General features: G+C 37.6%; 1 protein-coding gene across 3 annotated transcripts in view; it reads right to left on the bottom strand.

Annotated features, from left to right (window-relative positions):
- Positions 1-5,125: 5,125 nt before the first annotated feature.
- The window catches only part of LOC123755738 (uncharacterized), a 136,331-nt gene continuing 126,784 nt past the window's right edge, over positions 5,126-14,672 (bottom strand). For all 3 annotated transcript variants that reach the window (XM_045738483.2, XM_045738487.2, XM_069300016.1), the window contains exons 12-13: positions 12,344-12,532; positions 5,126-5,496 (exon numbers count right to left, since the gene is read on the bottom strand). In XM_045738483.2, coding sequence (XP_045594439.1) covers positions 5,278-5,496; positions 12,344-12,532 — 408 coding nt within the window. In that variant the 3' untranslated portion in view covers positions 5,126-5,277. The remainder of the gene's footprint in view (positions 5,497-12,343; positions 12,533-14,672) is intronic.

The following is a 14,672-nucleotide window of genomic DNA, read 5'->3' as shown; positions in this document are numbered from 1 at the left end:
GCTGAAATCTCTCTGAGGGGGCCAGGTTCTGGCTCGTGGTCCCTGGTAGGCTGAACTCCATAGACTAATGCCAACTAAAGGATGAAATTGATAAAGAAAGCAAACGAGAAAGGGGAGAAAGAGGGAAATAAGGAAAAAACAATTATCAGCTGTGAAAACAAAATCATTAACTGAGATAATGCTTTATTTTGAGCAATTATAATAGTGCAAATAATAATTTTACAATGCTTTAGTAATACACATCTAAAATCAATTATTGTCTTATTTACAGCTCATTGATTTAAAAAGGAAATGACTATTCAGCCAAAATCTTTGTTAACATGAGAGAAACAACTTGGGAGAAACAATGGAAACACGAATGGTGGTATTTATGATACACTAGGATGGTAAGTGCACCACAATAAACATGATATGTGCTTACAAAGTTGAGCCATATATTACGAGCCCTACATATGCACAATGACTGCCCTACTGCTTAAGTTCTTGTGGTCCCAGAGTGGCTCGTTGGATGGCATGTTATAAGTGCAGTATGGCAATGCACATTGTATGTTTTCTAAGTAACTTATTGCTAGTATTGTCCAAAGAATTTGCACTCCAGTCTTGCAACATTTATTTGTTTTGGAAACTACACAAACTTTTCACTGACTGACTGACTAACACTAAGCATTCATAAAGAAAAGGATACTGACCTTTTCATGATTGTGAAATAGTCAAACATGGGCAGCAATATTACCATATTGATGTTTACCACAAAAAGTTCTATGGTAACACATTAAATGCTATTTGGTCTCCTCTTGTAATGTGGTTAAATCAGAAACAAATTTCAGCTTGGCACATTTACCAGTCCTGTCCCATATGTCTTGCATATAAGCCATAATGTATATAAAACTTTTAAGTGAACAAGTGTTTCTAATAGAGAAAAAAATTCTTTTATTTTGTTAAATTGTTCAGTCAGTTTTATTTATCAGCTGACTAGACTTACACTACTCTGATTAAGATTAACTTCTATGACTGCAATAGAGTAATGGCCAAACACACCGTCTACCCACAAAATTACTATGAGGGTATGCGTACCTAATACTGGTATAACATGGCCTAGGATCACTGCTAAAAACAAACCCTTTCTTGCCTGATTAAATTAAAAATACACCACCGTGTTAATTTCATACCAAGATTACTTATTAATAATGCAACTTTGGTCAAAAATTAATGCAATGTAAAAACTTGAACATGTGATATATATATATAACTAGTAACAAATTAAATTTGTTCTGTCTTCATTGGTCACACTGTATAATGTGAGAGATTTAACAATAAAACTAACTTACTGCCTAATGAGTACAATGCTATTATCTCCTTTGAAGTGGTGACCCCATCTGTAGAGTATATGAACACTAGTGACCAATTATGAACACCATGATACAAGCACTAGTGACCAATTATGAACACCATGATACAAGCACTAGTGATCAATTATGAACACCATGATACAAGCACTAGTGACCAATTATGAACACCATGATACAAGCACTAGTGATCAATTATGAACACCATGATACAAGCACTAGTGACCAATTATGAACACCATGATACAAGCACTAGTGACCAATTATGAACACCATGATACAAGCACTAGTGACCAATTTGCTCCTGAATGATGTTCTCACTAACTTTGCTATGAGCATAGTTGAGCACTAAGGAGAATTTGACTTAATATTTTACACTATATTTACACCTGGGTATTGCTATGCACATTATGGAAGTCTAGGATTTACAAAATACAGTACAGTAGGCTTACATTATAAATGTGAAGATCTACAACTCTAAACAAATCTCAAACTCCATTGGATGGAGGCTTAGTTAATATATAAAAAAAAAGTTTAGTAATTCGTCAGTTTTAAAAAGATAAATGTTTCTTCACATGTATCAACTGAAAAGTGGATGACTTACGTGAATATAATGTAATATAGTAACAACCAGAATAGGATAAAACTCTTGAGCCTGTAATATTAGTGAGTGTTCTTTCATTGTCTGGTAAAAACAGGTTGATACTCTTCAAGAACAACTGGTGAGTATATGAAATAAATAAATTATATATATATATATATATATATATATATATATATATATATATATATATATATATATATGAACCCTTTCATATATATATATATACATATATATATATATATATATATATATATATATATATATATATATATATATATATATATATATATATATATATATATATATATATATATATATATATATATATATATATATATATATATATATATAACTGAAAACTCACAACCCAGAAGTGACTCGAACCCATACTGTCAGAAGCAACGCAACTGGTATGTACAGGATGCCTTAATCCGCTTGACCATCACGACCGGACATAAGGAAGTGATAGCCAAAGCTATTTGAACCACTTCCCCGCTGGCACTCGGATGGTAATCTTGGGCATAGCATTTTATCAAATCACCTCATTCTTTGGGGCACACGTGAGGAACACAAATGAGTTTTCAGTTGCATATAGTTCTGGGGACCATTCAGGCTTGTTCGCATATTATATATATATATATATATATATATATATATATATATATATATATATATATATATATATATATATATATATATATATATATATATATATATATAATGTATATATATATATATATATATATATATATATATATATATATATATATGTCGTACCTAGTAGCCAGAACTCACTTTTTGGCCTACTATTCAAGGCCCGATTTGCCTAATAAGCCAAGTTTTCATGAATTAATTGTTTTTCGACTACCTAACCTACCTAACCTAACCTAACCTAACTTTTTCGGCTACCTAACCAAACCTAACCTATAAAGATAGGTTAGGTTAGGTTAGGTAGGGTTGGTTAGGTTCGGTCATATATCTACGTTAATTTTAACACCAATAAAAAAAAATTGACCTCATACATAATGAAATGGGTAGCTTTATCATTTCATAAGAAAAAAATTAGAAAAAATATATTAATTCAGGAAAACTTGGCTTATTAGGCAAATCGGGCCTTGAATAGTAGGCCAAAAAGTGAGTTCTGGCTACTAGGTACGACATATATATATATATATATATATATATATATATATATATATATATATTATACATATACATATAATATATATATATATATATATATATATATATATATATATATATATATATATATATATATATATATATATATATATATATGTCGTACCTAGTAGCCAGAACTCACTTCTCAGCCTACTATTCAAGGCCCGATTTGCCTAATAAGCCAAGTTTTCCTGAATTAATATATTTACTATAATTTTTTTCTTATGAAATGATAAAGATATCCTTTTCACTATGTATGAGGTCAATTTTTTTTTATTGGAGTTAAAATTAACGTAGATATATGACCGAACCTAACCAACCCTACCTAACCTAACCTAACCTATATATATAGGTAAGGTTAGGTTAGGTAGCCAAAAAAAGCTAGGTTAGGTTAGGTTAGGTAGGTTAGGTAGACGAAAAAACATTAATTCATGAAAACTTGTCTTATTAGGCAAATCGGGCCTTGCATAGTAGGCTGAGAAGTGAGTTCTGGCTACTAGGTACGACATATATATATATATATATATATATATATATATATATATATATATATATATATATATATATATATATATATATATATATATATATATATATGTCGTACCTAGTAGCCAGAACGCACTTTTTGGCCTACTATGCAAGGCCCGATTTGCCTAATAAGCCAAGTTTTCCTGAATTAATATATTTTCTCTAATTTTTTTCTTATGAAATTATAACGCTACCAATTTCATTATGTATGAGGTCAATTTTTTTTAGTGGAGTTAAAATTAACGTAGATATATGACCGAACCTAACCAACCCTACCTAACCTAACCTAACCTATCTTTATAGGTTAGGTTAGGTTAGGTAGCCGAAAAAGTTAGGTTAGGTTAGGTTAGGTAGGTTAGGTAGTCGAAAAACAATTAATTCATGAAAACTTGGCTTATTAGGCAAATCGGGCCTTGCATAGTAGGCTGAGAAGTGCATTCTGGCTACTAGGTACGACATATATATATATATATATTCTTCTCCGAGGCTATGGGTCCCCACATTGGCACCAGAGGTGGTACCCTCACAAACTTTTTATATATATATATATATATATATATATATATATATATATATATGTCGTACCTAGTAGCCAGAACGTACTTCTCAGCCTACTATGCAAGGCCCAATTTGCCTAGTAAGCCAAGTTTTCATGAATTAATTGTTTTTCGACTACCTAACCTACCTAACCTAACCTAACTTTTTCGGCTACCTAACCTAACCTAACCTATAAAGATAGGTTAGGTTAGGTTAGGTAGGGTTGGTTATGTTCGGTCATATATCTACGTTAATTTTAACTCCAATAAAAAAAATTGACCTCATACATAATGAAATGGGTAGCTTTATCATTTCATAAGAAAAAAATTAAAGAAAATATATTAATTCAGGAAAACTTGGCTTATTAGGCAAATCGGGCCTTGCGTAGTAGGCTGAGAAGTGAGTTCTGGCTACTAGGTACGACATATATATATATATATATATATATATATATATATATATATATATATATATATATATATATATATATGCAATTGACGATCACTAAACACTGATCATTTGTATATATATATATATATATATACACATACATATATACACACACACATACACACACACACACTCAAATAATACTACAAGACTTATGTACTGTGCTCACAATTTCTGTGGTAAAGGTCAATACCCAAAATGTACTTGAATGAAATGTAAATCTATAATTTATTTGATGATTATTATCTAACTTACAGTACATTGGGGATTACATTACTGTAACTATCAATTTTTTTACTTGACATACAACAAAGATACTGGAATATTTAAAATCCTCAGTACTTTGAAAAGAATCAAATGCTTCTGATACCTTCCTAACACAATAGTAAACTGAAAAATATAGGCTGAATATACAGGTAGAGTAGAGTAGAGTACAGTAATATCATCAGCCACTTGAGCCATCCTAAGGTATAACATATGTTGAGGCATGACATCAGCAGAGAGACGACTCATCTTCATGTGTGTGGTGTGAAATGAAACCTCGATTATCCCTCAACATTTTACTCACCCTGCTGAGTCGACAGTTCATGTGAAAATGCTGGGCCCATCCAAATCAACGTATCCTCTCTGTCAGTGTGTGACTCGATAGGGCACAGACGAATGACGCTTCCATAGTAGGAATCCAACAAATATACCAACACAGGTTCCCAGGATGGCCATGGAGAAACCGAGACCTGCCATACTGCCTGCAGTATAGCCAGCCTTGAGATACCTCATAGACCTGTGTCTCATGTGGGGGTGCAAGGCCTCAGTCGATGTCTCAAGAGATCCACACTTAATATTGACAAACTGAAAAAAAGGCAAAAGGAGTTAAGTCATATCACACATTGGACTGAACATGAACTGCAGCTCGAGTACAGCTATCTATTATCAAGATAACTTTACTTGCACCTTTGTCATTACCAATGGAGACGACTACTGTGAATATATCTTTGCTCAATTCTCGATCGAATCCTTTAAGTCCTTTATAATAATTAGAGTTGTTTATAGATTTCCAAATACTAATATAACTGCATTCTCAGATAATCTGAGGAGTCTAATCATAAACAACAAACTCAATAAAGATCACATCATAGGAAGTGACTTCAACGTTGACCTTTGTCAACAAAATAATCCCCAACTCGACTACTTTCTCAACACCGTGAACTCATGTGTGTGTTAATTAATTCTCACGATCATCAATCCCACGCAATTCACCCAAACATCTGTTACAACCCTGGACCACATATGGACCAACATAACAGCTCCCCTTGCCTCTGGTATAATCACGGAAAGAACAATAGAAAACTAACCTATCTTCATCATAGCAAACATGGACATAACACTATCAGATACCAAAAAATTAACCTGTAAGCTACACAGCTTAGTTTTTAGTTTAGTTCATTTATTATGCACCCCATACCCATCTTGTGGGCGGTAGTGGAAAGGGTTACAGAGGCACATAATGGGCTCAGGGACTGAACCCCACAATTCATTTAGCTAAGCAAGTTACAATCTTGATGAGCTAGTTACAAAATTCAATATAAGTCGTCACATCAACAATGGGTTTGAAATCGACCTCAAGTACAGGTTCTAAATTAAGCAACTGACATATGTGGAGAGCTAGTGTCAAAATTTATATGTTTGTCCTGCACACCGCCCCCATCCAGTGGGCAGCGGTGGATAGGTTACAATCACTCAGTTACTACCTACAGTTAGCAAACTGGGGATATTTGGCTAAAATTTCTGGTAGCAGATCATTTTGAATGAAATATTTACACATCGTTGGAACATTGGTTATAGAATTGTCTCTAAATTCACGTATCTTTTCGCACTCCATCACATAGTGACGGAGGGTGTGCAAATAATTTTGTTAACACAGTTTACATTTGGTCAGGTCTACATCAGCAGATAATGAGAATTCCCAGAGATACTTGTAACCGAGTCTAAGCCGAGCAGTAGTAACATCTAGAAGTCTGCTGATTTTATTGGATGATCCATAGATGTGTGGCTCCTCTTGCATGATAGTATGATGATAGATGGAATTACTGGTGTCAGGTAATGCTTGTATACTTGAATCGGCTGAAGAAGTTCCAGGGCCCCAGGCCCATCCCACTAACCAATGATTCCTTTTCCAGTGAGGGAGGGGATGATTGTTCTGGGGACCCAACTAATCTCATTCTCAATAATTCTAGTTCTGTGAATGCTGTGGAGGAGGTACTGTCCCATTTGCAGATGGCCCAACGTGACGAGGTGCAGTTGTTGCTTGACGAATTCTTCAGTCTGTTCGGGGAGGTCCCAACCCAGACTGATGCCATTTACCATGATGTCAAGTTGACGGACTACACCCCCCCATTCGCCTTCAACCCTATCGAATGAGTCCGGAAAAGAAGGCCATCGTATGGAAAGAGGTCGACTTCCTGCTCCAGCAAGGCCTCATCCGGCCGAGCCAGGGCTCTTGGTGCTCGTCCTGCCTTTTGGTCCCCAAACCAAAAAGGTGGAGTACCACAGGGTTCAGTTCTTGCACCAGTAATGTTCATTGTCTACATAAACGATCTACCAGATGGAATGCAGAATTATATGAACATGTTTGCTGATGCTGCTAAGATAATAGGGAAGCCTTCATTTCAAGCCAGACCAGCAGCATACCGTGCATGAATTTTGATTTTAACCATGCAGTAGTCTGTTTTGTTTTTACCTAACTTTCTGGGTGCCTTCCATGCTGGTGGCAAATTATATTTAACTTTAAATGTAAAGTGTTCATAGACCATTGCTCCCTGTCCCCCCCTCTGATGGGGCCCCAGGTTCTGGCTCATGGTTCCCGGTAGGCCAATAAAACTCCACGATTGATGGCACCTAGCAGTATGGTACTGAATCAGTGATAATAGCTTCAGGGAGCCTCCGGGGCTCACCCAGAAATTGGCGTTTCATTACATTCAAGGCTACTTTTATATACCATAGTTGGGATTTCACTAATTTTCCCAGTGTTGGTTTTAAGTTAGTGAATTATGGATATAAAGTCTGTCAGGCTGACTGGCAAAAGGAGTAGAGTTAGGATAGCTACTGGTGAAATAAGTACTGTAGTAACACAAGTCTTGGTCTGGGATATTTCTGGCAGAGCTTCTTTTCTCCATTAAATTCAGAAGCTATTAAATTCAGTTGCCATTTTTTAAGTCTGTTGCAAGTGCATAACCATCCATGGAGTTTATTTGCTTGTTACAGTTATGCAATTGTTGTTTAGATCCTAGTATGTTAGAGATAGCTGTCTATGTGTTTTTCATGTTTTCCTTTGCTTCTTTGAATCTACTATCATAAAAGGAATGTTTAGTCCTTTTCTTTATACTGTACTGGTAAACATTGATGAGTATATTTTCACTAGTTCTTTTGTAACTAGGCCATTCCTGTGTTTTTTTCATTTCGTGTTTCTTGTTAACTGCTTTAAGTATGCCACTTGTGAGTCAGGTGTTGTTTAATCTTTTGGTAGTTATTTGCTTAGGACAATGTGTTTTGTAAAGGCATAGAGTTTTGGAGAGAAAGATGTCAGTTAATTAATTTATATCCTGTGTATTATTGAATTCAGATAACCAGTTTATATTATGAAGTGCATTTGTGAGATTGCCTATTGCTGCTTTGCTGTAAGTTAGCTAAAGAATCTGCCTTTAACCCTTAACATGCTAGGGGTATAATATCCTTTCTTCCCCACAGGCGCATGTAATTTTGAAAAAAAAAAAAATTATTTTTTCTTCCTAACCTGTTAATTTGTGTTCACTGATCACGGGAAAAATAATAAAAAAATCATAAGTGGCATATATTGCCCGCTATAGGGCGGGGAAGTCTGGCAAAATATAGGCGCTGACTCAGCGTGCGTCCCAGGCGGTCTGTTGATCGCCAGCTGTCAGGCCGGAGTTGCCACAAAGAGATAATTACCTAATTATTTCAATGTCTCTGATTGATCTTTCATAGTTTTTTTGCTGTAATATTATTCAATAGTGTGTAGTTTGATATATTTATCTAATAAAATGAGTGAATCATGGCTGTACTCAAAAATATGGTGTGCATATTGTTGATTCAATAAGGATAAGGTGGCCAAGAGGGTAGCTGCATCCTGAGAAGAAGCAGCAACGACACGTGTACCGAAACGGTGGGGTTGAAAATAATAGAGGCATCCACGGAATCAACAAGGTGCTTATGGAGGGAAAAATCATCAGGAGGAGAAGAATGTAAATGATGGAGGTCAAAGTACTTAGTCCACGTAGCAGGACCAAACAAGACATGGTACAAATTAGTATGGGAAGGGATTGTGTGAGTGCAGCCGCGGTGGGGGACAGCGTTGAGAACCGCAGAAAGAGAGGGGTGAAAAGGCGCAGTAGTTACAATGAGAGATAGAGCCGGGCCAGGGGACGAGGTGGTCACTGCGGGGAGCTTAGGGCTCAACCCAACCACAGAGGAGGGAGGGGAGCCGAGGAGAGTAGTCGGAGGGTCACAGGAGGGGAAAGGTCTGGGCCTAATGTAGCAGGGGCTACAGAGCCCGGTCATCCAACACAGTCCGACTCGGGGGCCTGGTCACCCACCTCATGAGCCTGAGAAGTCATAAGAGGAACAGGAGTCATCGGCATGGAGACGAGAGGGAAGACTTTCATTCACGAAAGTGCCCCCACACCCACCACAGAGCCACAATTAGAGGACAGGACACCCATCAAGAGACATGTTGCCGGTCTTGCCAGGGCCTTCCAGGGGTGCGTTGTGAGTATACTTCCCACAAATGCCACCTTAAGAACCCAAAAATTCTTTTTTCTTCGTAAAATGATAAATTCCTTTCCCTGAACATGTCTATGTAAAAATAAATACCAAATTTCACTTACTTTGGCTGTGGGGACGTGGACAAGGTGCGCTGTGATGTCATGAGGGTCTGGTCACCCGTGTGTGACTCACCCAGACACGGTCGTGCGGGCCATTCAAGCACCGGGTGTTGCCACAAATATATTTTCAATTATTTATTTTATGTATTTCCAATGAGGTTTTATTTGTTTTTTATCGTATATGATGCATATTTGTGTCCTTTACAATATGTATACAGTAGAACAGTCATAATGTTCCATGGAACTGTGATACATGTGTCAGTAATGTGTCCACAATAAATGTTGACTGTCGCAATATTACCTGTTATAAATTCACTAAAATTACAATATGTACAGTTTCACACACTATTTACACAGTAACACACTGTATTACACGGACTGGAGAAATGTCATAAGTGGAGTACCACAGGGTTCAGTTCTTGCACCAGTGATGTTTATTGTCTACATAAATGATCTACCAGTTGGTATACAGAATTATATGAACATGTTTGCTGATGATGCTAAGATAATAGGAAGGATAAAAAACTTAGATGATTGTCATGCCCTTCAAGATGACATGGACAAAAGTATATGGAGCACCAATTGGCAAACGGAATTTAATGCTAATAAATGCCATGTTATGGAATGTGGAATAGGAGAACAGAGACCTCATACAACTTATATATTATGTGAGAAATCTTTAAAGAATTCTGATAAAGAAAGAGATCTAGGGGTGGTTCTAGATAGAAAACTATCACCTGAGGACCACATAAAGAATATTGTGCGAGGAGCCTATGCCACGCTTTCTAACCTCAGAATTGCTTTTAAATACATGGATGGCGATATACTAAAGAAATTGTTCACGACTTTTGTTAGGCAAAGCTAGAATATGCAGCGGTTGTGTGGTGCCCATATCTTAAGAAGCACATCAACAAACTGGAAAAGGTGCAAAGACATGCTACTAAGTGGCTCCCAGAACTGAAGGGCAAGAGCTACGAGGAGAGGTTAGAGGCATTAAATATGCCAAAACTAGAAGACAGAAGAAAAAGAGGTGATATGATCACTACATACAAAATAGTAACAGGAATTGATAAAATCGATAGGGAAGATTTCCTGAGACCTGGAACTTTAAGAACAAGAGGTCATAGATATAAACTAGCCAAACACAGATGCCGAAGAAATATAAGAAAATTCACTTTCGCAAACAGAGTGGTAGACGGTTGGAACACATTAGGTGAGAAGTTGGTGGAGGCCAAGACTGTCAGTAGTTTCAAAGCGTTATATGACAAAGAGTGCTGGGAAGACGGGACACCACGAGCGTAGCTCTCATCCTGTAACTACACTTAGGTAATTACTCAGTACTTCGAAAGTGAGTAACAATCAATGAAGTAGTCCATGGAACACAGCGCGACTTCACTCTCAGTGCACCAGGTACAGATAAATTTTCGGTTCCTGTTTCTTTATTCTGTGTGCTTGCAAATAACGCACTCATGTACACCCTTGGCTTTAGTACTTGTAGGTTGTATGTAGCCAAGCTTGTAAAGCATAAGGTAGTATTGAAAAGATTATAGGAAAAGATCAATTTGTAAGGTAGTCTTGAAAAGATCGCCTTGTATGGTCCCACACAGGAAAAGATTCAGCTTGCGTCAGAGAGTGTCCGTTAGTCAGAAAGAGATTCAGCTAGCCTCAAAGAGTGTCCATCAGTTAGGAAGAGATTCAGGTATTCTTGAAAATATCTATGGAAAACACCACCATGGAATCTGCTAACACTGTTCATCTATGCTACTTGTATCAGATGCATCATCACTGAATGCAGAAAACGATTCATCTATGTATCATCTAAATAAATTGGAGATGGCATAGGAGTGCAAAGGTGTAGCTCAGAGCTACAACTGGATACGCTCACTGTATCCTCCTCATAGGTGCCGAATCACTTGCATCCGACCTTTGTGTTAGGTCCTTATTGCACCTAGCTTCACCAATATTATGACCCTTATGTTCTTCAAACAATAAGGTTTGAATTTCACCGACAGAGAGTTATCTTTCAACACCACGTCAGACAGGTGTTTGGGAGCCAGAGGTGCTTGCGCCACCCATGGTTGCTCATTCAGTACTAACCTAGCCAGCAGCCATAGGGCATTCTGGGAATTTTTTCGAAGATGGCTGCCTCTCACTGGAGGTCCTAAGAGTCCATTTCATACACAACCAACCTCGTACACATTTAGAATTGGTACCGAAAAATCAAAAAGAGTTTTCTCGGTTGGCACAGTTTCCTGCCGACCGAGAATACTCGGTTGACGCAGATAATGTGGTTAAGAAGGATTGACAATAAACGCGTCCCCTCACTCGACACACTGGGTTCCACAGTTCTAAGGGTGAGAGAGTATGCCTCGTCAAACATCCGGGCATCAAAACAAAAGAAGTTCAAAAGAAGAATCAAGCCTGGCAAAAGGTTGGCGGAAAATATCAATTAGAAAGAAGAGGGGGGGGAGAAAAATGAAACACAAGGAAAAGGAAAAGAAATCCAGCATAATTGGAGAAGACAGCAGCAGGAGCATAAGGCCTCAAAAAAACAGAGAACTGACCCATGGAGCATCACATTCCAGCAGCCGCCCACCAAGCCCCCCTCACGGCGACAACGGGCCGGATAGGGAGGGGGGCAAATCAATTAAAGCAAAATTGTGTTGTGTAACATGGAATTTTTTTTGTGGAGCAAATGTAATTAATGAATTTGATGAAAGTACTATCATCATGTGTACAGCACTATCTACAGCACAATAAGATGTGCTGTAGAGTACATCAAGACAGTCACTACTTACAAGTTTCTTTTTTGGTGACAGATCCAACTTGACTGACACATTATGCTTTTGAATAATGTCATGTAGTAGCTTGTAAGCATCAGCCATCATCAGCTGAGGACGAGGAGTCAACACAGGGCCAGTCACATCAGGTTTCTCAAGTAATACAAACCACACGTCCACTTCGCCTGTGATCTGACGACTGCTCAGCTGTTAAGAATATAGAAACTAAAATGTTGAACAGAAATCTTACACAACTACAATAATACATGCAATTTTCTATCTTTATGTCAATATTACAAGAGCATACTCGACAAACACTATACAACAGGAAGGCTTATAATAAAATAGTGCAAAATCTGCATGGACATTATGTTACAAAAGTGGCACTCAATACTTTTTTTTTTACTGAAAACACACCCTAAACTCATTTTCATTTTTTGTGGCATCTCTATTTAACCACTGTGATGCGCTGAGTTTATTGTGAAATTCCCCGTGCGTATGAAATCGAGTGTTCCAAAAAATTATTTTTTCCTCGTAAAATGATAAACTCCCTTCTCTGAACATGTCTATGTAAAAATAAATACCAAATTCCACTTACTTTGGCTGTGGGGACTTGTACAAGGTGTGCTGTGACATCATCAGGGCCTGGTCGCCCGTGCGTGACTCACCCAGACACGGTCGAGCGAGTCATTCAAGCACCGGGCGTTGCCACAAATATATTTTCAATTATTTGTTCTATATATTTCCAATGCAGTTTTATTTGTTTTTTATTGTATATGATGCATATTTGTGTCCTTTACAATATGTATACATTAACCCTCAAACCGCTAGGGGCCCAAATGGAATTCACACCCACGGGCGCAACAAAAAAAAAAAAATCAAAAAAATTCTTTCGTCTTATAGAAGTGTTCATTTTTGTACCCTGATCACGGAAAAAATAACAAAAAAATCATAGGTGACATATTTTAGCCGCAATAGGGTAGGGAAGTGTGGCAAAAAAGGGGCGTTGGCAGAGCCTTCGCCAGACGAGGTCTACTCTGCCCGAGCTGTCAGACAGCAGTTGCCACAAATATATTATTACCTAATTATTTCAATGTCTCTGACTGATTTTTTCTTAGTTTTTTTGCAGTAATATTATTCCATACAGTGAATTGTGGTATATTTATATTTTAAAATGTGTGAACCATCGCTGTACTCAAAATTATGGTGTGCATATTAGTGATTCAATTATTATGTTCATAAAACAATAAACAAATAATTTTGCTGTTACACTATATACACAGGTTATATATAAGTATTTGCATGTTTTGTACACCATAACGAACTACTAAGTTGGTCTTGTGAGTCAAAAAGCAACGAGGAGTGACCGCCAAACACCAGCGAGCCACTCACTGCCACTCCCTCCCTCAACACCACCTCACTCACCCTCATTCACCTACCACAATACTCTTTTGTATTTATTCCCTATACACAGACGTTATATATACGTATTTACATGTTTTGTTCACCATAACTGTACATCTAAGCTTATATGGTGAGTAAAGGCACAAAGATGAAGCTACTCACACAATCAGCTGATCGGCGGCCGCCCTCAAGGCCAGACGCACTAATATTTGTCATCCAACAATATTGTTTGTGGTGTTATTACGCTATATACACACATTATATATAAGTATCTACCTGTTTTATTCACTACACCTGAACAAATAAGCTGGTATGGTGCCCAAAGACCATAGTGGCCATCAGTAAACACCATGCTAAGTCGTGCAGACGACGCTCCTCCCTCACCAAAATGGCGGCTCCCAACCTACTCCTCTCGCTGTTATCTCACACTATACACACGTTATATATAAGTATCTACATTTGTGTTCACCATATCGAACCACTAAGCTGGTATGGTGAGTGCAGTCAATAAATGGTGGCCACACACAGTCAGAAAACGACACCACAACCCTCCCTCCCACAGCCTTACTCCTCCCTCCATGGAGCACAGTGCTAAATATCACCACAATCCTGCTATTATCAGAATCCTGGTCAGTTTTATCACAGTCAGGGGGCTTCAGTAATACTATCACTGCTAAATAATAGCAGTATCATTTATATTATGGTATTTGTAGGCGATGCTGTGGTCACAAGCTGAACAGCGGTGCTATGAGCTCGTGCTGCGTGCGCCAGCCTTGGTGGCTTGCTCAATACTGACGCTCTAACACCCAAGAATGTTGGCCTGGATTTTTTTTCAAGGTGGCATCTGGCAACTATCAGTCGTGGCTGTACTATAGCTGCCCCTATCCCAGGTGGGGCGTTTAAATTATAGCGCTAGACACGAAATCATGTATAAATGATGTGC

The sequence above is a fragment of the Procambarus clarkii genome, chromosome 43, assembly GCF_040958095.1.
Source record: "Procambarus clarkii isolate CNS0578487 chromosome 43, FALCON_Pclarkii_2.0, whole genome shotgun sequence".
Classification (NCBI taxonomy): domain Eukaryota; kingdom Metazoa; phylum Arthropoda; class Malacostraca; order Decapoda; family Cambaridae; genus Procambarus; species Procambarus clarkii.
This window is presented reverse-complemented; position numbering and strand designations above follow the sequence as displayed.